Source organism: Ovis canadensis, chromosome 4 (assembly GCF_042477335.2).
Source record: "Ovis canadensis isolate MfBH-ARS-UI-01 breed Bighorn chromosome 4, ARS-UI_OviCan_v2, whole genome shotgun sequence".
Lineage (NCBI taxonomy): Eukaryota > Metazoa > Chordata > Mammalia > Artiodactyla > Bovidae > Ovis > Ovis canadensis.
In genome coordinates, this window is record NC_091248.1 from 21,739,936 (window position 1) to 21,764,173 (window position 24,238).

Sequence of the window (24,238 nt, forward strand, 5' to 3'; positions counted from 1 at the left end):
TTGGTTTTCTTTTGAAATTCTGATCCTTTTGGCCATATATACTTAGCAACTGAGCACACATGCACCTCTTGTTCAGATAAGCAGTAATATTGTTCTATTTGGGTATTCCCTGTGGGCTCCATGGTAAAGTATCCACCTGCCAATGCAGGAGACTCGGGTTCGATCCCTATGTCAGGAAGATCCCCTGGAGGAGGGCATGGCAACCCACTCCAGCATTCTTGCCTGGAGAATCACCGTGGACAGAGAAGCCTGGTGGACTACAGTCCATGGGGTCACAGAGAGTGGGACACAGCTAAGCAACTGAGCATGCATGCACATGTAAACAGAGAAACTGGAGAGGAAAGGGCAGCACAGAATCAGCAGAAGCACCTTTTACTTGTATGACTGCATAGAAAAATGAGCAACGTACCACCAGAGAGCCTCAGGTGCACAGGGCTTGGTTCCCTTTCAGGGTGACAACTGGAATCTACAACCCTACCTCCACAGACCTCACTCACTCAACTGATCAGTTCTTTCTATTCTCTGTTCTTGAACATAATTAGTTCCAAATACTGACTTTTTAATCAATTGTCACAGACTCACCGAAGTTTAATGCAGTCTCTGTCCACAGACAGCAATGACTGTAACAGTTAAGAGCCCATACAAATCAACTATAACATAAAGCAAAAATTAAAGTAAAAACAACAAAACAAACAAGAGCCAACGGACAGCAGAACAATCAAACATACAGTCTTTGAAGTAAGACAGATATGATTTCAGGTCTCCACCTGTCCTCACAGAAGCCAAGAATGGGAACAGTCCTTGCATGAGGAGTGCACACCAGCTGCTGGACATCAGGCCTCTCTGAATCTTCGACATCTAAGAACATCATTCCTAGTACAAGGATAAGGAAGCCAGACTGGAGGAATGGGGAGAAGTGGGGAAAATGCCATCTTAAGAAGTGAAAGGGATAATGAAGCACAAGTAAATGTCTGATATATTCTAAATCTATCAGAATAAAATTAGAATAATACAACCAAATACAACCAGCAACAACTCCTAATTTTTTACCTCTCAGGGTGATTGGAATGAACTGATTATCTTGAAAACTGAAGAGAGAGAAAAGAAAAACAAAAGTAAGCATTTATCTGTCCTTTTTTGTGAAATATACCTCTGGGTAGTGAAGTAAAGTATAGGAACAGAAACTCCTTATAAAATTATTCCAGTTAGTAAATGAAAACAAAATGATGAGTTAATACATAACCATTTTGCAATCTCCAATGAATTAGTGCATTAACCTTGGCATTAGGCATCAAAAAAGGGGGAAAGACCAAATATTATATGCTTCCTGATGAAAAATCAAAAAATGAAAATACTACCTCCTGCTTACTTGTGCCAAAGGACAGACCCAAACACTGATTATAACTCTGGATCCAGCAGCAACTTGTAAGACACAGGACAGAGCATCACATCAGGCCACATCATTTGTACACAATCATGTGACCCACAGGCAGCTCTCTCCAAGTCCAACAGCCCAGGATCAAAGGCAAATTAGAAAGAAAAGAAAGAAAGGAAGAGGAGTCCTGTAGACTGAGGGTCTGAAAAGTCCTATGAGATCTTTACAAATGAGCAAGTCTAAAGGCTTGTGCCCAGAGAGATAAAGCCACACAGGATCCTCTGCAGAGAGGGGATGTTGCTGGTACAGGGCAGGCATACTAGCTTCTGGGTTACCTGCCAAAGTTCTAGGTCATGGTCAGAGTCTTGGTGATAAAAGTTTGCCTTATAATAATATACTAATTTACATTTTTGCTTGGGGCTGGTGCACGGGGATGACCCAGAGAGATATTATGGGGAGGGAGGTGGGAGGGGGGTTCATGTTTGGGAATGCATGTACACCTGTGGTGGATTCATGTCAATGTATGGCAAAACCAATACAGTATTGTAAAGTAAAATAAAGTAAAAATAAAAATTAAAAAAAATTAATAATAATAATAAAAAATATAATTGGAGTTGCCTTTGAAGGGGAAAAATGACTGGATAGAGATTTAAGGGGTACAGTCCTGTGAAGATGGGACTATCAAACCATCTCACCTATGTCCTGAGAAGCCTGTATACAGGTCAAGAAGCAACAGTTAGAACCAAACATGGAACAACGGACTGGTTCAAAATTGGGAAAGGAGTATGTCAAGGCTCTATATTGTCACGTTGCTTGGACTGGATGAAGCATAAGCAAGAATCAAGATTTCTGGAAGAAATATCAATAAACTCAGCTATACAGATGACGTCATCCTTATGGAAGAGAGCAAAGAGGAAATAAAGAGACTCTTGATGAAAGAGAAAGAGGAGAGCGAAAAACTGAACATTCCAAAAATGAAGATCATGGATCTGGTCCCATCACTTCATGGCAAATAGATGGAGAAACGATGAAAACACTGACAGACTTTATTTTCTTGGGTTCCAAAATCAATGCAGATGGTGACTACAGCCATGAAATTAAAAGATGCTTGCTCCATGGAAGAAAAGCTAAGATAAACCCAGACAGCATTAATTTAAAAGCAGAGACATTACTTTGCCAACAAAGATCCATATAGTAAAGCTATGGTTTTCCTAGTAGTAATGTATGGATGTGAGAGTTGGACCATAAAGAAGGGCAAGCACTGAAGAATTGATGCTTTTGAACTGTGGTGTTGGAGAAGACTCTTGAGAGTCCCTTGACTACAAACCAGTTAATCCTAAAGGAAATCAGTCCTGTATATTCATTGGAAGGACTGATGCTGAAGCTGAAGCTGAAGCTCCAATGCTTTGGCCACCTGATGCAAACAGCCAACTCATTAGAAAAGACCCTGATGCTGGGAAAGACTGAAAGCAGGAGAAGAAGGGGATGACAGAGGAAGAGATGGTTGAATGGCATCACCAACTCAATGGACATGAGTTTGAGTAAGCTCCAGGAGTTGGTGATGGACAGGGAAGCCTGGTGTGCTGCAGTCCATGGGGTCACAAAAAGTTGGACACAACTGAGCAACTGAACAAAAGTCCTGAGCTGTTTCCTGAGAGAGACACAGATTACAAAAGTATTTCACTTTTGTAAAAATTCATTGAAATGTTCTTTTCTATAACTTCAACTAAAAAATTTTTAAAGATATTTAAAAAATATACATTAAACCAACAAACACAAGATTTTGAGATAGTAGAAATATTCTTCTAAGCAAATTTTGGAAAGATGAAATCAAAATTATATATATTATGTACAGAGCAATGACAGCAATAATAACACTTATGAAATTTTTAGGGTTAAAATAAAGCTATACAAAGAAACATATTTATAGACTTGGTTTGATAATTTATTTAAAGAAAAAGATTTTAAAATTCATTCATATCAAGTTAGAAATAAAACAACAAAACTAAACTGAGAAAAGTATGATGGAAAGGCTAATAAAAATGACAAAATTTAACTGAGAGATTGTCATAGTGAGTGAAGTCAGACAGAGAAGCAGAAGCATCACATGACATCCCTTAATGCAGACTAAAAAGAAATTATACAAATGAACTTAATGAGGACTAAAAAGAAAATATACAAATGAACTTATCTACAAAACAGACTCAGAGACTTAAGAGAATGAATTTAGGATTGCTGGGGGTGGTGGGGAGAATGGAGGGAAAGGATAGCTAGGGAGTTTGGGAGCGACATGTGCACACTGCCATGTTTAAAATGAATAACCAACATGGACCTATTGTATAGCACAAGGAACTCAGCTCAATGTTATGTGCCAGCCTGGTTGGGAGGGGAGTTTGGGGTAGAATGGCTGAATAATTTTGCTATGTACCTGAAACTATCACAGCATTATTAACTAGCTATACTCCAATATAAAACAAAAAGTTTAAAAATAAAATAAAATATTAAAAACAAGAATTTTCCATGGCAGACTCATATTGATGTATGGCAAAATCAATACAATATTGTAAAGTAATTAGCCTCCAATTAAAATAAATAAATTTACATTAAAAAAGAATTTTTTAGAAGGTATTAATTAGAAAAACTCGTGTGTGGTTTTCTCTACTGAAGCAAAATAAAATGGAAGATCTATTTTTAAAATATTGATTTTAAACTTTGGTAAAATAAACTGATCTGTGACTTTATTAAAAAATGACAAAATTTAATAAATTTGGAAACTGAAAAACATTTTAATTACTAAGTAAATTTGATCTTTCATTCTTTTTAAAGTAAAATAGTCATAGTCTGGAAAGTATAAAGGCAATTTAATAGAAAAAAATCACAACTATACAGGTACAGAAAGAGGAAAAATACAAATATTAAGATGATAATAGTTATAACTCCATGTAAGTACTTAAAATTTTAAATTAAGTAAATAGGTTACCAAACGGAAATAGAGTCATAGATGTAGAAAAAATTTATGGTTACCAAACGGGAAGGTGGGAGAGAGATAAACTGGGAAATTAGGATTGATAAATATATACTACTATATATAAAACAATTAACTAATACTGGGCTTCCCTGGTGCCTCTGCCTGCAGTGCGGGAGACCTGGGTTCAATCACTGGGTCGGGAAGTTCCCCTGGAGAAGGAAATGGCAACCCACTCCAGTATTCTTGCCTGGAGAATCCCATGGATGGAGGAGCCTGGTGGGCTATAGTCTACGGGGTCACAAAGAGTTGGACACGACTGAGCGACTTCACTTTCACTTTCACTTCACTCAATACTCTGCAATCACTTACATAGAAACAGAGTATAAAAAATAGTGACTATATGTATAACTGAATCAATTGGCTGTATACCTGAAACCAGCACAACACTGTAAATCAACTATACTTCAGTAAGAATTGATTTTTAAAAACAGGAAATAAAGTAAATCGGTTCATTAGAAGGGAGAAATATTTTGGTGTCAAAATAACAAAAAAATAGAAGTAACTTAATTGTAGGACTTCCATGGTGGCTCAGCAGTAAATAAGCTGCCTGCCAATGCAGGAGACACAGGTTCCATCCCTGGGGGTTGGGAAGGTCCCCTGGAAAAGGAAAGGGCAACCCACTCCAGTATTCTTGCCTGAGAAACCCTATGGACAGAGGAACCCAGTCCCAGGGGTCTCAAAGACTCAGACATGACTGAATAACTAAACAATAACAAATTAATAGTACAAATTTAATATCAAATTTTTTAACAAAACAACTAGTTTTGTTATGAGTCATAAGTTTAAATGATATATGAAATTTAACAAATAAGAAAATATTTAAATTCCTGACAGAGTGTGCTGCAGAAATAAAAGGACAGATTGATAATCGACAATCTTTTATTTGTGATATAAATATGTCACAGCGATGAAATGTTCAGTGTGGAGAATATAGCCAATAATAACACAATAACTTTGTGTGGTGACAGATGGTAACTAGATTACCCTGGTGATATTGCTATAATATATGGAAATAGCTAATCACTCCAGGAACTAGCATAGTGTTATAGGTCAATTATACTTCAAACTGACAAACTCATGGAAAAAGAGATGAGATTTGGGTCACCAGAGGCAGGAATGCCGGGAAGGGGAATCTGATGCAGGCGGCCAAAAGGTATGAACTTGCCGTTATAAGATAAATAAGTATTAGGGATGTAAATCTACAACATAGTGATAGTGAATAGTGAAGTCACTCAGTCGTGTCCGACTCTTTCCGACCCCGTGGACTGTAGCCCACCAGGCCCCTCCATCCTAATGAATACAATTAGCACTGCTGCGTGTTATACATGACGGTGGTTAAGAGAAGACAGCTTAAGAATTCTCATCACACAGAAAATATAATTTTCTCTTTCTTTTACTTTATATCTATATGAGATGATCGATGATCAATTATCACTAAATTTGTGATAATAATTTCATGATATACATAAGCCATTCCAGATATATGTACACCATTATGCTGTAATCCTTAAATTTACACAGGTTTACAAAATGATAATGTCCATTATATCTCAATAAAGTTGGAAGAGAAGAATAGAGGAGGGAAAAAATAAAAATAAACACTATTATTAGGTGAGTAAAATACACTAGCATTGAACATTGCTTGAATGGTTTTAGGGAAAGCAAAAAGGAAACAGGAATCAGAAGCATTACTATAGGAGAAACGGAAGACTTTCATGAATTACTAGGATAAACATTGTATTCTGGGTGGAATAAAATACTTTTCAAACAGAATTAGATTTGTTTCAATGAATGGAAAATACAGAAGGTTTGCAGAAAAGACCAACATTCACATACCAGTTATTTTCAAATTAATCTATTAATATAAATGCAATATAAAGTCAATTAAAACTCCAGTGAGAATTGTGAAGCCAGCTTTACATTTTTTCTCTACATTGAAAAAAATAACTTATATGCAAAACAGAAATACATTCACAGACATAAGAAACTAATGGCTACCAAAGGGTAAGGGGGGGTGGATAAATTAGGAGTTTGGGATTGACATATATATTACTATATAGGTGGCTCAGTGGGTAAAGCATCCGCCTGCAGTGCAGGAGACACAGGAGACATGGGTTCAGTCCCTGGGTCAGGAAGATCCCCTGGAAAAGAAAATCACAACCTACTCCAGGATTCTTGCCTGGAAAATTCAACGGACAGAGGAGCCTGGGAGGTTACAGTCCACAGGATCACAAAGAATCTGATACAATTAACACTTTTCAGTTTCAGGAGATGAATTACCTCCCGATGAAGAAAACTTCATTGCAGATCTAAAACAGATATGCAAGGATTCTACAGAGAAAACTGCAAAACAAGTAAACGATGCTTTTTAAATGACCTGAGTGAATGGCTCTGTACCAGAGTTAAGGATAAAGAACACAAACTATCATAGAGATGTAAATCTCTTCAAAGTAAAAAATAAATTTGACTCCATTCCAATCAAGATTCAAATATTGTGACACTTTTATACAAGTTACCAAAGTGATTCTAAAAATAATAACTCATAAAGGTACCAAAGTAGTCCAGGTTATTCTAGAAATGAAGAACTAGGAAGACAGTCAGGTGGGACCAACTCACCAGTATACATTTGAAACAGTAGAAGGTAAAGTGAGTCCCAGCCTAGCTGAGAACTCAGTGCAAAGAGTAAGACAGACAAAAGACATATGGCTGTGACAATGGCCTTAGACAAACTGGAACTGGAATCATGGACTGGAAAAAAATCAGATTATATTTCCATTAACCATATATTCAAATATAGACTCCATGCAAATAATAAACATGAATGTAGAAAAGAAGCCTCTGAAAAGAGACCATAGCAAAAATCAACAAAGCCAAAAGCTGGTTCTTTGAAAGGATAAATAAAATTGACAAACCATTAGCCAGACTCATCAAGAAACAGAGAAAAATCAAATCAATAAAATTAGAAACGAAAATGGAGAGATCACAACAGACAACACAGAAATACTAAGGATCATAATTATATGCCAATAAAATGGACAACATGGAAGAAATGGACAAATTCTTAGAAAAGTACAACTTTCCAAAACGGAATCAGGAAGAAATAGAAAATCTTAACAGACCCATCAGAAGCACGGAAATTGAAACTGTAATCAGAAATCTTCCAGCAAACAAAAGCCCCGGTCCAGACAGCTTCATAGCTGAATTCTACCAAAAATTTCGAGAAGAGCTAACACCTATCATACTCAAACTCTTCCAGAAAACTGCAGAGGAAGGTAAACTTCCAAACTCATTCTATGAGGACACCATCACCCTAATACCAAAACCTGACAAAGATGCCACAAGAAAAGAAAACTACAGGCCAATATCACTGATGAACATAGATGCAAAAATCCTCAACAAAATTCTAGCAATCAGAATCCAACAACACATTAAAAAGATCATACACCATGACCAAGTGGGCTTTATCCCAGGGATGCAAGGATTCTTCAATATCCACAAATCAATCAATGTAATTCACCACATTAACAAATTGAAAAATAAAAGCCATATCAATAGATGCAGAGAAGGCCTTTGACAAAATTCAACATCCATTTATGATAAAAACCCTCCAGAAAGCAGGAATAGAAGGAACATACCTCATCATAATAAAAGCTATATATGACAAACCCACAGCAAACAGTATCCTCAATGGTGAAAAATTGAAAGCATTTCCCCTAAAGTCAGGAACAAAACAAGGGTGCCCACTTTCACCACTACTATTCAACATAGTTCTGGAAGTTTTGGCCACAGCAATCAGAGCAGAAAAAGAAATAAAAGGAATCCAAATTGGAAAAGAAGAAGTAAAACTCTCATGTTGGCAGATGTCATGATCCTCTACATAGAAAACCCTAAAGACTCCACCAGAAAATTACTAGAGCTAATCAATGAATATAGTAAAGTTGCAGGATATAAAATCAACACACAGAAATCCCTTGCATTCCTATACAGTAATAATGAGAAAGCAGAAAAAAGAAATTAAGGAAACAATTCCATTCACCATTGCAATGAAAAGAATAAAATACTTAGGAATATATCTACCTAAAGAAACTAAAGAGTTATATATAGAAAACTATAAAACACTGATGAAAGAAATCAAAGAGGACACTAATAGATGGAGAAATATACCATGTTCATGGATCAGAAGAATCAATATAGTGAAAATGAGTATGCTACCCAAAGCAATCTACAGATTCAATGCAATCCCTATCAAGCTACCAGCGGTATTTTTCACAGAACTAGAACAAATACAAAAAACCTTGAATAGCCAAAGCAATCTTCAGAAAGAAGAATGGAACTGGAGAAATCAACCTGCCTGATTTCAGGCTCTACTACAGAGCCACAGTCATCAAGACAGTATGGTACTGGCACAAAGACAGACATATAGATAAATGGAACAAAACAGAAAGCCCAGAGATAAATCCACACACCTACAGACACCTTATCTTCAACAAAGGAGGCAAAAATATACAATGGAGTAAAGACAATGTCTTTAACAAGTGGTGCTGGGAAAACTGGTCAACCACTTGTAAAAGAATGAAACTAGATCACTTTCTAACACCATACACAAAAATAAACTCAAAATGGATTAAAGATCTAAATGTAAGACCAGAAACTATAAAACTCCTAGAGGAGAACATAGGCAAAACACTCTCTGACATAAATCACAGCAGGATCCTCTATGACCCACCTCCTAGAATACTGGAAATAAAACCAGAAATAAACAAATGGGATCTAATTAAAATTAAAAGCTTCTGCACAACAAAGGAAACTATAAGCAAGGTGAAAAGACAGCCTTCTGAATGGGAGAAAATAATAGCAAATGGAGCAACTAACAAACAACTAATCTCAAAAATATACAAGCAACTTATGCAGCTCAATTCCAGAAAAATAAACGACCCAATCAAAAAATGGGCCAAAGAACTAAATAGACATTTCTCCAAAGAAGACATATGGATGGCTAACAAACACATGAAAAGATGCTCAACATCACTCATTATCAGAGAAATGCAAATCAAGACCACAATGAGGTACCATTTCACACCAGTCAGAATGGCTGTGATCCAAAAGTCTACAAACAATAAATTCTGGAGAGGGTGTGGAGAAAAGGGAACCCTCTTACACTGTTGGTGAGAATGCAAACTAGTACAGCCACTATGGAGAACAGGGTGGAGATTCCTTAAAACATTGCAAATAGAACTGCCTTATGACCCAGCAATCCCACTGCTGGGCATACACACTGAGGAAACAAGAATTGAAAGAGACACATGTACCCCAATGTTCATCGCAGCACTGTATATAATAGCCAGGACATGGAAACAACCTAGATGTCCATCAGCAGACGAATGGATAAAAAAGCTGTGGTACATATACACAATGGAGTATTACTCAACCATTAAAAAGAATACATTTGAATCAGTTCTAATGAGATGGATGAAACTGGAGCCGATTATACACAGTGAAGTAAGCCAGAAAGAAAAACACCAATACAGTATACTAACACATATATATGGAATTTAGAAAGATGGTAATGATAACCCTGTATGCAAGACAGCAAAAGAGACACAGATGTATAGAACAGACTTTTGGACTCTGTGGGAGAGGGAGAGGGTGGGATGATTTGGGAGAATGGCACTTAAACATGTATACTATCATGTAAGAGATGAATCACCAGTCTATGTTCGATACAGGATACAGGATGCTTGGGGCTGGTGCACAGGGATGATCCAGAGAGATGATATGTGGTGGGAGGTGGGAGCAGGGTTCAGGATTGGGAACTCATGTACACCCGTGGCAGATTCATGTCAATGTATGGCAAAACCAATACAGTACTATAACGTAAAATAAAGTAAAAATAATTTTTTTAAAAAAAATAGCTTTATTATCATAGAAAGAGAACTTCCTGAGACTCAAACAGGAAGAAATAACAAAGGAAAAAAAGAACAAACTGTCTTATTAAAACTGAGAATGTCTATACACATAAAATTTTAAAACAAAATTAAAATACAAATCACACATGCTAGTAAAGTAATGCTCAAAATTCTCCAAGGCAGGCTTCAACAGTACATGAACCATGAACTTCCTGATGTTCAAGCTGGTTTTAGAAAAGGCAGAGGAACCAGAGATCAAATTGCCAACATCTGCTGGATCATGGAAAAAGCAAGAGAGTTCCAGAAAAACATCTATTTCTGCTTTATTGACTATGCCAAAGCCTTTGACTCTGTGGATCACAATAAACTGTGGAAAATTCTCAAGGAGATGGGAATACCAGACCACCTGACCTGACTCTTGAGAAATCTGTATGCAGGTCAGGAAGCAACAGTTAGAACTGGACATGGAACAACAGACTGGTTCCAAATAGGAAAAGGAGTACGTCAAGGCTGTATATTGTCACCCTGCTTATTTAATTTCTATGCAGAGTACATCATGAGAAACACTGGACTGGAAGAAACACAAGCTGGAATCAAGATTGCCAGGAGAAATATCAAAAACCTCAGATATGCAGATGACACCACCTTGATGGCAGAAGGTGAAGAGGAACTAAAAAGCCTCTTGATGAAAGTGAAAGAGGAGAGTGAAAAAGTTGGCTTAAAGCTCAACATTCAGAAAACAAAGATCATGGCATCCAGTCCCATCACTTCATGGCAAATAGATGGGGAAACAGTGGAAACAGTGTCAGACTTTATTTTGGGGGGCTCCAAAATCACTGCAGATGGTGACTGCAGCCATGAAATTAAAAGACGCTTACTCCTTGGAAGAAAAGTTATGACCAACCTAGATAGCATATTCAAAAGCAGAGACATTACTTTGCCGACTAAGGTCCATCTAGTCAAGGCTATGGTTTTTCCAGTGGTCATGTATGGATGTGAGAGTTGGACTGTGAAGAAGGCTGAGTGCCGAAGAATTGACGCTTTTGAACTGTGGTGTTTGAGAAGACTTTTGAGAGTCCCTTGGACTGCAAGGAGATCCAACCAGTCCATTCTGAAGGAGATCAACCCTGGGATTTCTTCGGAGGGAATGATGCTAAAGCTGAAACTCCAGTACTCTGGCCACCTCATGGGAAGAGTTGACTCACTGGAAAAGACCTTGATGCTGGGAGGGATTGGGGGCAGGAGAAGAAGGGGACGACAGAGGATGAGATGGCTGGATGGCATCACTGACTCGATGGATGCGAGTCTGAGTGAACTCCTGGAGTTGGTGATGAACAGAGAGGCCTGGCGTGCTGAGATTCATGGGGTCGCAAAGAGTCGGACACGACTGAGCGACTGAACTGAACTGAACTAAACTAACAGGTAATACTTGAAACCTATAAAGCATGTTGAAAATATTGAATATGTGAATATATTGCCAGTTGAATATATTAAAAACTCTTACCTAATAAGTAAAAAAGACAACCTTATAAAAAAGAACCACAGTCATGACAGGTGATTGGCAGAAAGAAACCCTAGGCAACAGATAAATATGGGGAAAGCATTCTGTCAAGTTCATGAGTAATTAAAGAAATGCAAATCAATCTGACATTGAAATTGCCTGCCTATCAGGCTTGTGAAAAATTAAACCTTTTAATAACTATTGCTAAAGAGGATTATGAAATGTTCATGGAATAAGTATAAATGAAGCCTACACATGATCTTATAATCGTGTCTGATTTTAAAATATGCTTCTCCCTACATATTTAATCATCTGCACTTGACATGCCTACACATATGCAGATAACTAATAAAATTAGATACATGCACATAGACACCTATGTATGTTTAAACTAGACAAGCAGGAGACATACAAATATTAACACTGGATTTTAAGATTAGAGGAAGAATTTCTGTTCTCCTGGTGCCTGGCACATCATAGATGGACAATAACTATTTGTCAATGTAAAAAAAAAAATTAGCTAAGTAATGAGTACCTATGATATTTTTGAAATTTTTCCATGAATTTATTTGAACCTATATATAAAAATCTCAAGCAAATTACTTCCAAGTCTATTAAGAGATAACTCTAGGATTCCTGGTAGACAGACTATGAAACTGAGAACTTGATGGCTATTTATATAATGACCCTCAGAGAACATATCACAATGCCTGTCGCTTTCTTTATATCAGTTCCATGACAGATTTCTGAAATCTGTTATCCAGTTAAAATTAATTTGCTGTAGCAGGAAAAGCAGAAAGATATATGCCAGGACCTGTCATACAGCACTGATACTCAGAAGAGCAGGGCACAGGGTGGGAGTGGGGAACAGCTAAAGGATTATTAGGACACATACGCATGGCACACAGATGCGGCAGACGGAAAACAGCTGAACCGCCGGAAAGACAAAGTCTGGGGGTGAAACAAATGAAACCACCCTGCCCCTGCCAGCCCCTGCACTGCAGTGAGCACGTCTGAAGCTCTACCCCGTCGATGTCAAAGCAGAAGAACCAGGCCCTGGCCACTCCCACCCACCCGGCTTCCATGGGGCAGAGCAGCCAGCATCACTGCTGGAAGGGGGCGGCCCTGGGCTGCTTCCACCACCCTCTGGTCGGAAACACCAAGTCCATTTCATTCCCTTTTGGAGGCCTTTTTCCCCTCTTGTGAGCAGTGGTCACTGGAAATAAATTTGGAGGCCAATGACCTCCTCTGACTTTAGAGCACAGGATGAGGGGGAGGCTGGGCTTCTCTAGATTTGATGATCATCTCTACAGGCAATAAAGTGATAGAACCTGGACTTTACCCCGTGGGAGTCCTGACGACGGCGTGTCCCGAGCTCGGAGGCAGGTCCCCGGTCAGCATTTTGAAGGTGGTGGTTTTCCCAGCCCCGTTCACCCCGAGAAGCCCAAAGCACTGAAGGCAGAAAAGAAACAGACCATAAAATCAAAATTACGTCAGAAACAGCACTTGCTTTCAACTAGTTTTGTGCTACTTTTGGTTTGTATTATTTGTAGCCTTTTACAATCATAAAATAAGTGTATAAGGCACTTTATAGCTCACACAGTACTTCTGAAATCACTGTGACATTTGAGTGGTATAATTTCAGCATTAATTCACAGACAATATATTCACATCTGGAAAATGAAAGAGGATGACAAGTAAGTGCAATTACCACAAATTATGCTGAATCCTATCTGGTAAGACAGAGGCGCACATCACAGGTTCCTGTGTCCCTCTGGTTAGCACAGTATTTTTAGGAGTCACGTCATCATAATCATGACTATCCCAGTGCCTTCTTCTGTCTCTGAATCTCTCTCTGTCCTCTAACTCTGATGATGGCCTAACCCTGACAACTAATGAAGAAAGCCCTCTATTTCCATAGGATCACACTCAGCATCAGGTCACCTTTTCCTGCTTCACTGTCTTATATTCTGTGTGGAACATGGCCCTGCTGTCTTTTGCAGCCCAGTCTCTACCTTGAACCGAGGCTGTTCTTAGCTGGAGATCCTGTGGTGGAAGCCAAGACGCTTATCCTTACTGACCTCCTTCCAGGACACCTGTTTCCTGATGTCTGGGCACTGCTGGCTTCCTGAATCCTGGGTTTCCTGTGGCTGAGCCCACTTAGTTAGCACAGAGCCCTATTTTGTAGCTCTGGAAGCAGCCTGCTTCAACACCTATGCTTTCCCCACCTTACCTGGGTCTCTTCTACCCTCTGAAACAAGGGGCCATCCTGTTGCAGATCTGTGCTGTCCCCTGTCATTCATGTCAGCCAGACCACACCTGAGCTGCTACCCCAGGAACAACACCATGAGGTAATTCAAGTACATTGTACCCTCTGGGCTAAGGCTTGAGTTTATCAGAGCCCTCTTTCTCACACTCCTGCCTCCCCACTGCCCATTCCTGCCTCCCTGCTCTCAGGCTCCACCCCCGCCATGGGGCTGCCCTCTCCAGACTTAGGGCTCTGAGGCCATTCACTTCACCCTGTGCCTTTCAAACTTGATCTGCTGTTACATCACCCTGGGCACTGTTTATGACCTCCCATTGCCTGCCCAATTATTAATTCCTGGAGGGAAAGGGGCACAGCATAGCCATCTTGGTGTTTTCCATAGGCTTCTGCACAATTCTTTATATCTAAGTCATTAAACTCAGATGCTCAAATAAAGCCTAGTGAATAGAATCCCAAGATGAATGCATCCTGGACCATTTCAGATATCTGGAGCATTTCTCTTAGGACATTTTTCAAGGTTTTTTTCTTACTCCTTAAATCTATCACAGAGAAGGAGCTGTTGGTTAGTCATTCAGTCACGTCTGTTTTGAGACCCCATGGACTCTAGCCCACCAGGCTCCTCTGTCCATGGGATTTCCCAGGCAAGAACACTGGAGTGGCCCATTTCCTCCTCCAGAGAACTTTCTCCTCCAGGGAATCATTCCAAACCCAGGTATTGAACCTGTATCTCTTGTGCTGGCAAGCAGGTTCTTTACACTGAGCAACTACGGAAGCCATGGAGAACTAATAGCAAAATGAAATCTTTTTTCTTTTTAAGCGAGGGTAAAAAAATAGTTCCATAAGATGGCAAAAATCACAATACTAGTCTTAGAGTTGAGCAGCAAACACAAACCCTACAAAAAAAGACTTGTTTAACATCTGTCCTGTCTGACCACACACCTTGGTGCAGGGTGCCATGTCCCTGGGTAGACACAGATCCATCATCTCTCAGCTCCTCTCTACCTCAGATCCACTCACAGCAGAACTTGGATGCCAATCAGACAACCATATAACCTACTTTGAATTCCTCAGAAGTTTGGAACAATATGAATGCAAGATACTCTCATTTATTTTTAACAGTTAATTAAAAGGAATCACTTCCAGAACTGACTTCCCTTTATGCATTAAGCACACATCAGGAACAATTTACATGGCTTCTGTCAGTTCACAAAAAACATTTCTACTAGAGTTCATGAAAAACAACTCTAAGCTAGCTGTGGTGTGTGTTTTTCCTTTTTCAGAATAACATTTTATTAGATGGCTTAATGGGCCACTTAAAGAGTATTGAAGTTCAAACAGGAGTTAGAAGTGTTTTCCTTAATTAATCAGATTTATAAAATATTTGCACTCAATGGAGAGTCACCCTGTAACCCAAACAATAATGAAAACTCCTGAGTTACTTGGGCTTTCCCTGGTGGCTCCCTGGTGGTTCCCTGGTAAAGAACCCATCGGCCAAGCAGGAGATGCGAGTTCAATCCCTGGGTGGGAAGATCCCCTAGAGAACGGAATATCTACCCACCCCAGTATTCTTTCCTGGAGAATCCCATGGACACAGGAGCCTGGTGGGCTACAGTCCATGGGTTAGAAACCAAACAACAACAACCTTGATCACTTAAATTTTTAAAATTATGAAAGAGAATAAACCCCATCAATCAATCAGCAGAGTTTTCACTAGGGAAAGTCAACTGACTGTCTATACAGATCCAGGAGAGATTCCTAAAATGTGCAGATGCTTTCAGTTGTGATGTCAGATATTCTGGGAATAACATGAGCAGATCAACAATTAGACTGAGGCCTGTTTGCAGCAGAAAAGGTACAGACAGAAGTCCCTTACCTCTCCCCTGCGCACGCCCAGGCTGATATCTTGCACGGCGGTCGTGCTCTTGAAGAAGCCCCTGTAACTCTTACTGAGGTTATACAGCACCAGAGTGTCTCCGCTGGTTCTGCCTTTCAGCACCCTCACTTGCTCTTTTTCAACATCTCTGTCCTTGGAAGATGTGACTGTGCCTTGAATGGCAGAGTGGCCCCTGGGAGGATAGATAATTCAGAGTTAATTCACCCCTGAGAAATGGGCCGGAAGAATCAAGGGGGAAAGAAAGGTCAGAGATCATTCCAACGGCGACATGGATGGACACCAAACGCAAACCACTTGCTGATTTTATGAGCAATAAAGTCACGCCAGAGGACGTGCCAGAGGACAAATAATTCATCACAAAGTTGTAAGAAATCAGTTTGTCTGACCCCTTGGAGCAAGTGAAGTCAAGAGTTAGTCGCTCAGTTGTGTATGACTCTGAGACCCCATAGACTATGGCCTGCCAGACTCCTTTGTCCATGGAATTCTCCAGGCAGCAATACTGGAGCGGGTTGCCAGTTCTTCTCCAGGGGGTTTTTTCAACCCAGGGATTGATCCCAGGTCTCCTGCATTAACAGGTAGATTATTTACTATCTGAGTCAGCAGGGAAGCCTTTGAGCAAACAAGCCCTTTGATAAACTAGATTATACATGAAAGTTACCAAGTGCTACAGTTCCACAGCACACGCTGGATTGTGTAAAAGAATGCACAGGAGGCAGTCGACAGACACCTGTCAGATGAGCACAAAGCTAACTCTCAACTCTGATTTATTGTCCCTAAATCTGAGCTAGCTCACTTTCTAATCTTTATTATTTTCTTTCCTGGTGCATTTTTCCTTTCAAGTAAATCTCAATTTCTGAAAACTGTAATAAGCCAATATTTTAGTCCCTAAATGAGTACAGATCACTGAGATAGTGTTGTGCCCACATCAATTTCCTGGTTTTATCAATGTAATATTGTAGTGTACTGTGTTATTATACTATCACAGTATTGTTGGGAGAAGCGAGGTGAAGGGGACATAGAGTTTCTCCAGACTAATTTTGCTATTTCTTATGAGTCATAAGCTATTTAAAAGTTTAAAAAGTATTAAAAATACAATAAAATATCTAGAGCTAGACCCCAGTGCCCCCAGCCCCTTTCCCTGTACTATTTTTTCCATTCCTGAAATCACCACTGGACAAACATATAATTTTCTCAACACACAACCCGGATGATTAGAAAATACAGCTATACATGCAGGAGAATGCGTTATATGGTAGATTTTATATAATGTTCAAAAGCATAAGAAATGAATCCATCTATAGAGTGGAACAGGAAAGCCTGGTGTGCTGCAGTCCATGGGGCTGCAAAAACATGACTTAGGGACTGAACAACAAATAGAGTGGGACTGACTTACAAGGGGGTTCTGAGGGGACTTCAGGTGCTACTGACTGGGAGAAGGTAACGTGGCTATGTTGAATTTCCAAAGATTCACTGAATTTGACACTTTCTCCTTGACTGTCGGGCACCCTTCCCCAGGTGAGGGTGCATTCCACGGCCCTTCAGCCTTGCCTGGTCATCCAGAGGCTGCCTCTCACTCCAACAGGACACACGTCACCTTATCCCTTCCTGTTTCCAAGACCCATAAGCAGTTCCGACCATCTCCTCACTGCATCACCCGGCAGCTCCGTGCCTGCTGCCTGGTCTCATGCCAGAGCGTCTGCTCTCAGGGCTCGGGGCTCCAGCACATCTACTGGTTTCATCTCAAGGGGATCTGGTGGGTGGGGGGCTCTGAGTGAGGTCACTGCTCATTGGCCTCCTCCCCACAACACAACATGCACTTCATGCCCCTGCACTCAGAAACGAGCTGCCTGGCCATCTTCCAACTGACAGTCATGAAAAACGGCATCTGTGTCAAAAGGAAGGAGCCTGGCAGGCATTGGTGCAGCGGGTCCTTGCAGGGATTTAGTGCAGCTGATATCAGAAGGGAGATGCTGCCCTGGGCCATGTGGCTACTCAGACCCAGCAGGCAACTGGGATATAGAGAGCAGAAACTGCCTCCAGACCAGAGAGGCAACAAACAGGGACCTCCCCCCGACCCCATGACCGAAGCCCACCCAACCTGATTCGTGTGTGTCTGGAGCTCAGGTTCTGATGTGATCCTGGGTCTGGGCAGACAACACAGGCTGACAGAGGGACTGCAGGCTATAAGCAGGTGCTGGGTGGGGAAGGGCAGTGGGGACCCGGCACCAAGGTCAGGCGAGAGACAGTCCACTTAGGAGGGGCTGCAGGAACTCTCTGTCCACATGCAGAGGGTAGGGTGTTCCTATTCTTTCCAGGAATTCACTACAACAGTGTAAAATATTTCCTGCACAAGGAATTTATAGAGCCGGGTAGAAGAGAGTAACAAACATGTTAAAACAACACTGACGGCCCTGATGGTAAATGCAAGCTGTAATAGAAACACTGGGAGGACGTCATGCCAGGCCAGAGAGGCAGGAGGACCTACAAGCAGGGTCTTGGAGATGAGGAAGGCAGTCCTGGCAAAGGACCAGCCCAGACTAGAGATCAGGGTCAATGTCACAGGTGGAGGCAGAAGGGACATCACATGGAGCGCCCCTGAGTATGAGCTGCCAGACTTGAAGGGCCTGGCTGAGAACCCTGGACTTAGCTTTCAGGCAATAATTAGTGACCTGGTTAGATCTGGATTTTAAAAACCTATTAATTTGGTCAGATCATTGTCATTCATAATGGAGTGACAGGTACCTAATGTCTAAGTTACATTTAATTTCTGGATTCTGTAACCTTCACAATGACAAAGAACAACATTGACTATTTACTGCAGATAACAATGACATTATTCTAATATTTGGTTTCACTTATACTTTTCCACTCCAAAATCACTGCATATGGTGACCACGCCATGAAATTAAAAGACACTTGCCCCTTGGAAGAAAAGCTATGACCAACCTAGACAGCATGTTAAAAAGCAGAGACAACAAAGGCCCAACAAAGGTCCGTCTAGTCAAAGCTATGGTTTTTCCAGTAGTCACGTATGGATGTCAGAGTTGGACCATAAAGAAAGCTGAGCACCAAAGAATTGATGCTTTTGAACTGTGGTGTTAGAAAAGACTCTTGAGAGTCCCTTGGACTGCAAGGAGATCAAACCAGTCAATTCTAAAGGAAACCAGTTCTGAATATTCATTGGAAGGACTAATGCTGAAGCTGAAACTCCAATACTTTGGCCACTTGATGTGAAGAACTGACTCATTTGAAAATTCCATGATGCTGGGAAAGACTGAAGGCAGGAGAAGGGGACGACAGAGGATGAGATGGTTGGATGGCATCAAACTACTTGATGGTCATTGGTTTGAGCAAGCTCCAGGAGTTGGTGATGGACAGGGAAGCCTGGCATGCTGTAGTCCATGGGGTTCCACGTAAAGGTAACACCCAAAGTCTTTACAGAAATATCTTTTGATGCTGCCGGAGGACTGAATACCCTGAAATCTGCTGAAGGGGTTTCTACAAAATAGGTTTTAAAATAGATTAAACTATGGAGGGCCGAATACAGGACCAATTACATTTGAAAGGCACACCGAATTCTATTTCAACCTCTGCCAGTATTGGAAATCTACAGATTCCAGAGGGATTGTGACCAACTCAAGAGAGATTTGTGATGGGTATTCAGATGGTTCTCCACTTTAGCAGACACTAAAGGAAGTATGTTGATGAAATGACTGAGGGGGAGAATTTCTATAAGGAAATCATCATGGAGTGTTAATACTAGGTCTATAATATTTAACAGCTTCTCCTGTGATATGGTCCTAACTAGTACTTTCTCCAAGAAGGATCCCTTTCTTAGAGAAAGTCCACAGATTCAGGCCACAAGGGTTACAGAGGGAGAGACATGCCATTGTGGACCCTACGTAAGAAAGTACACTCCTTGCTTAATATTTAAAATGTGTTATCTGTCAATATTTCACACGTCCTCACAAAACCACTTGTGATCCTATTGAGAATATAGAGATGTGGGTATAAGAATGTGTTTGTGTGGACATGGGCACACACAGACTCAAGTGGACAGCATACATCATATACACATATACTGCTTGGGCTACTGACTTTCATTCTCACCTAACAAAGAGGAGGACATTATCAGCATCGTTATTGAATAATATTAATTAAGTAAAACATTTTTAGTGCTAATAACAAAAGGATCCCTCCCAGCATCAGGTCTCTTCCAATGAGTCAACTGTTCGCATGAGGTGGCCAAAGTACTGGAGTTTCAGCTTCAGCATCAGTCCTTCCAATGATTAGTCCTGGGTGTTCATTGGAAGGACTAATGCTGAAGCTGAAACTCCAGTACTTTGGCCACCTCATGCGAACAGTTGACTCATTGGAAAAGACCCTGATGCTGGGAAAGATTGAAGGCAGGAGGAGAAGGGGGATGACAGAGGATGAGATGGCTGGATGTCATCACCGACTTGATGGACAAGAGTTTGGGTAAGCTCCGGGAGTTGGTGATGGACAGGGAGGCCTGGCACGCTGCGATTCATGGGGTCACAAAGAGTCGGACATGACTGAGCAACTGAAATGAACTGAACAAGAGGATCTGGCAAAGGGCAAGTTGTTATCAGCACTGACTTTCTTATGCACCTGCTTTTAGGAGTTGATGCTATTTTACCACAAAATGATATTATGTTATGAAAGTGAAAGTGTTAGTCGCTAAAGTTATGTTCAACTCTTTGAGACTGCATGGACAGTAGCCTACCAGGCTCCTCTGTCCATGGGATTTCCCAGGCAAGAATACTGGAGTAGGTTGCCATTTCCTTCTCCAGAGGATCTTCCTAACCCTGGGATCGAATCAGGGTTTCCTGCACTGCAGGCCAATTCTCTACCATCTCAGCTACCAGGGAAGTCCAGAGTATGTTACGGGATCAACTGAATTCACCCTAGGTGTTACAATCAGAGTAAGAGGAAAACTGAACAATTTTAAAAAGGAAAATTCATTAAGGTGACTAAAGAATTGGGTTGATTATCTCACAAGTTGACACCTTTTCTTTTGACACTCCCCTTCCTAATGTCAGTAACTCACCAATGAAAAGAAAAAAAAAAAAAAGCAAACAAAAACTATAAAATCCTAACTATGAGATGTGGCTATGATACTGTTCAGAACGTTTCTTGTCCCGCAACCTCCAGGGTGGATTTGCTGCTCCATCTTTATTCAAACACTAGTTCTATCAAGGATGAGCCTTGCAGGACGTACCTGGGTTGGAGCCAGAGATCTCTGTGAAGCAGCACCCTCAGGAGGAGAAGGACCGAGCCTTGTACAGCCAACTGCACGAAGATCCAGCCCAGGAAGTTCATCTCAAATGGGCTCACATAGGAGTCGATGCCAAAGTTATGGGTCAGGTCGTACCTGATCTGATTGTAACAGAGTTCTATCAGCCCCTGACCCAGGCAGAACTGAGGGAAAATAGTGAAGACCCACTTGAGGACGTCATAGATGTTCTGTAAATTCTGTGCAGTGAAAGAAAGAGAAATCAAAGTGAGAGCTCTTCATAAAGAAGACATACAAAACCACCAATTATCTATCTCCCAGCCAGTACCGTCCAGTGTTCCCTTACAATGTAAACTCACGGCTGTTCACAACGAGTTGTCTCTACTAGTGTGGCTCAAGGACAACAGAAAACCACCCCCCCAAAAAAAAGGCTTTTAGGTCAACACCAAAATCAAACAACCCAGTCAAGAACTGGGCAGAAGACCTAAAGAGACATTTCCTTGAAGAAGACATACAGATGGTCAATAGGCATAAAAAGATGTTCATCATTGCTAAGTATTAGAGAAATGCCAATCAAGACCACAATGAGATATTACCTCACACCAGTCAGAATGACCATCAAGAAGTCTACAAATGCTGGACAGGGTGTGGAGAAAAAGGTACCCTCCTACACTGTTGGGGTGGGGATGTAAACTGGTGCAGCCACTATGGAAAACAGGATGAAGATTCCTTAAAAAGCTAAAAATAGAGCCACCATCTGATCCAGCAATCCCACTTCTGGGCACATATCCAGTGAAAATCTAATTTGAAGAGATCCATGCACCGCTATGCTCACAGCAGCACTGTTTACAATGGCCAAGACATGGAACAACCTAAATGTCCATCAACAGATGAAGGGATAAAGATGTGCATACACACAATGAACCATTACTCAGTCACAGAAAGGGATGACATAATGCCATCTGTAGCAACACGGAGGCTAGTAGAGGTTATCACCCTACGTGAAGTAAGTCAGAAGGCACAAGACAAACATCATATGGTATTATTCATATGTGTAATCCAAACCATGACACAAATCAGCTTATCCGTGAAACAGAAACAGACCCACAGACATAGAGGACAGATCTGCAGTTGCCAAGGGCGGGGGGGGAAGGGGAGGGGTGGAGAGGGAGTTTGGGATTAGCAGATGCAAGCTATTACAATATAAAGAATGAATAAACAGCCAGGCCCCACTGTATGGTACAGGGAACTACATTCAGCGCCCTGTGATCAACAATGATGGAAAAGAACACGAAAAAGAATGTACAGTTCAGTTCAGTCGCATATGATTGAGTCACTGTACTGCTGTACAGTAGTAATTAACACAACATTGTAACTCAACTATACTTCAATAAAAAATAAGCAAAAAATAAAAGTAATAAAGCAAAAAATGACTTTGGGGGGCATGTATTGTTACATCACAGTTTACTGTCCTTTGCATGCAGACATGAGAAAAACATGGAAGGCTCATTTAATGATCCTTTGGTTCCAGTCTTGACCAACTACCACTATTTACAGACTTCCACCAGTCCTAAAGGGGCTTATTATCCCACTTTTCATAAAAGTATGTCCCTGGATCAAATAATATATGACTTCAAAGGGCTCCGTTTTAACAAGATGGAAATAGGAGACTTATAGCTTTTAACTCAGGATCTGACAGCTCAGGGAATAATTAATTAATGGTGAGGACTCAGATCTGACTGCAAGAAATCCACACTGCTATCTCTTCCCACGTGAACAAAGCTATGTGCAACTCATAACACCACATTGGTAAATAACCCACGCGTGTTGAGTGTAGCCACACAAAGTCACAGAACAGCAATTTATAAGTGTCTGATTCACAATATGTGGAGATTGATCAAGTAGAGACATAAATTACTGAAACTATGAGTTTTTTCCAAAAGCCGAAACTACTGAGTGGGCACACCACAACTAGAGAGCCCATACACTACAATGAAAGATCCACACGACACAACCAGGATCCCACGTGCCGCAACTAAGACCCAACACAGCCAAATAAATAAACATTAAAAAAAAAAAACTATGATTTTTTCACCTACTTGCATCCCCCATCCCTCAAAAGAGAACCTCCGCAGTGGGAGAGACAGATGCTCCACAGCCTGAATGAGAGCCCCAAATGCCTTTTCTGTGCATATCTGCTTATAAACTGTGACTCGGTCAAAAGTAAAATGCTCACATTAACAGTACTGTGTGTCTATATAGTGGTTAATACCAGCTCTACTGGTCTTTGGCACTGGTGTGAAAACCTAGCCCCCTTCTTGTCTTATGTTTTCATAGGAATATGTTACCTCTTGAACTTACAAAGGAATATCTGAAAATCACCCACTTATGACGTTGATCTTTTTAAGTGGAGCATATCAAAATAAAGAGCAAAGGGGAAAAAAGACCTCAGCAACAGCAAGGAAATGCCTTTTATTATCTGTTAACAATTGAGCTTGACTCATTTTTTTGCAAACAACTTACTGCCTGCAGATTTCTCTCCGAGTGAACAAAGCTGTTTATAACAGGAGGGAACAAAGCATCCCACTGACCTCAGTCTCAGGACCTTAAGACTCTGGGTTGGTTTGCTCTGCAGGTCTAGAAGACCCCTCCTTCCCCCTCTTCTGTCTGTGACCCTTCCCCAGAGCAGGGACTGTCTACCTCGAATCTGCCTCTCTTCCCATTTAGTTCATGACTGAGATCCATGGTATATCAGAGCTCTGACAGGGACAAGGAAGCTCTGTTCTGCCTCCACTAACTTCAACGCTCTCTTGAGTTAAAGTCAATGAATCGTTCTGCTAGTTTGCTATTTAAATTCTAGACACACTAGTACAGATTAGTGTCAATAACAGATCTAAAAAAAATCACCAGAATAAATTGTTTCTTTCAATTGGATCCAAAAACGCATGTTTACAGAGCTCGCTGCTTCTGCACAAACTTGAGGAAAAGAACACAAGCCATTGCTGGAGAAT

At 40.7% G+C, this 24,238-nt stretch overlaps 1 protein-coding gene across 1 annotated transcript in view; it reads right to left on the reverse strand.

Moving 5' to 3' along the window:
* Positions 1 to 24,238, reverse strand: part of ABCA13 (ATP binding cassette subfamily A member 13) — a 396,112-nt gene that overhangs the window by 91,467 nt on the left and 280,407 nt on the right. Inside the window, exons 54-56 of the mRNA XM_069587332.1 lie at positions 21,213 to 21,466; positions 15,950 to 16,142; positions 13,153 to 13,262 (exon numbers count right to left, since the gene is read on the reverse strand). Of these exons, the coding sequence (XP_069443433.1) occupies positions 13,153 to 13,262; positions 15,950 to 16,142; positions 21,213 to 21,466 (557 nt within the window). The remainder of the gene's footprint in view (positions 1 to 13,152; positions 13,263 to 15,949; positions 16,143 to 21,212; positions 21,467 to 24,238) is intronic.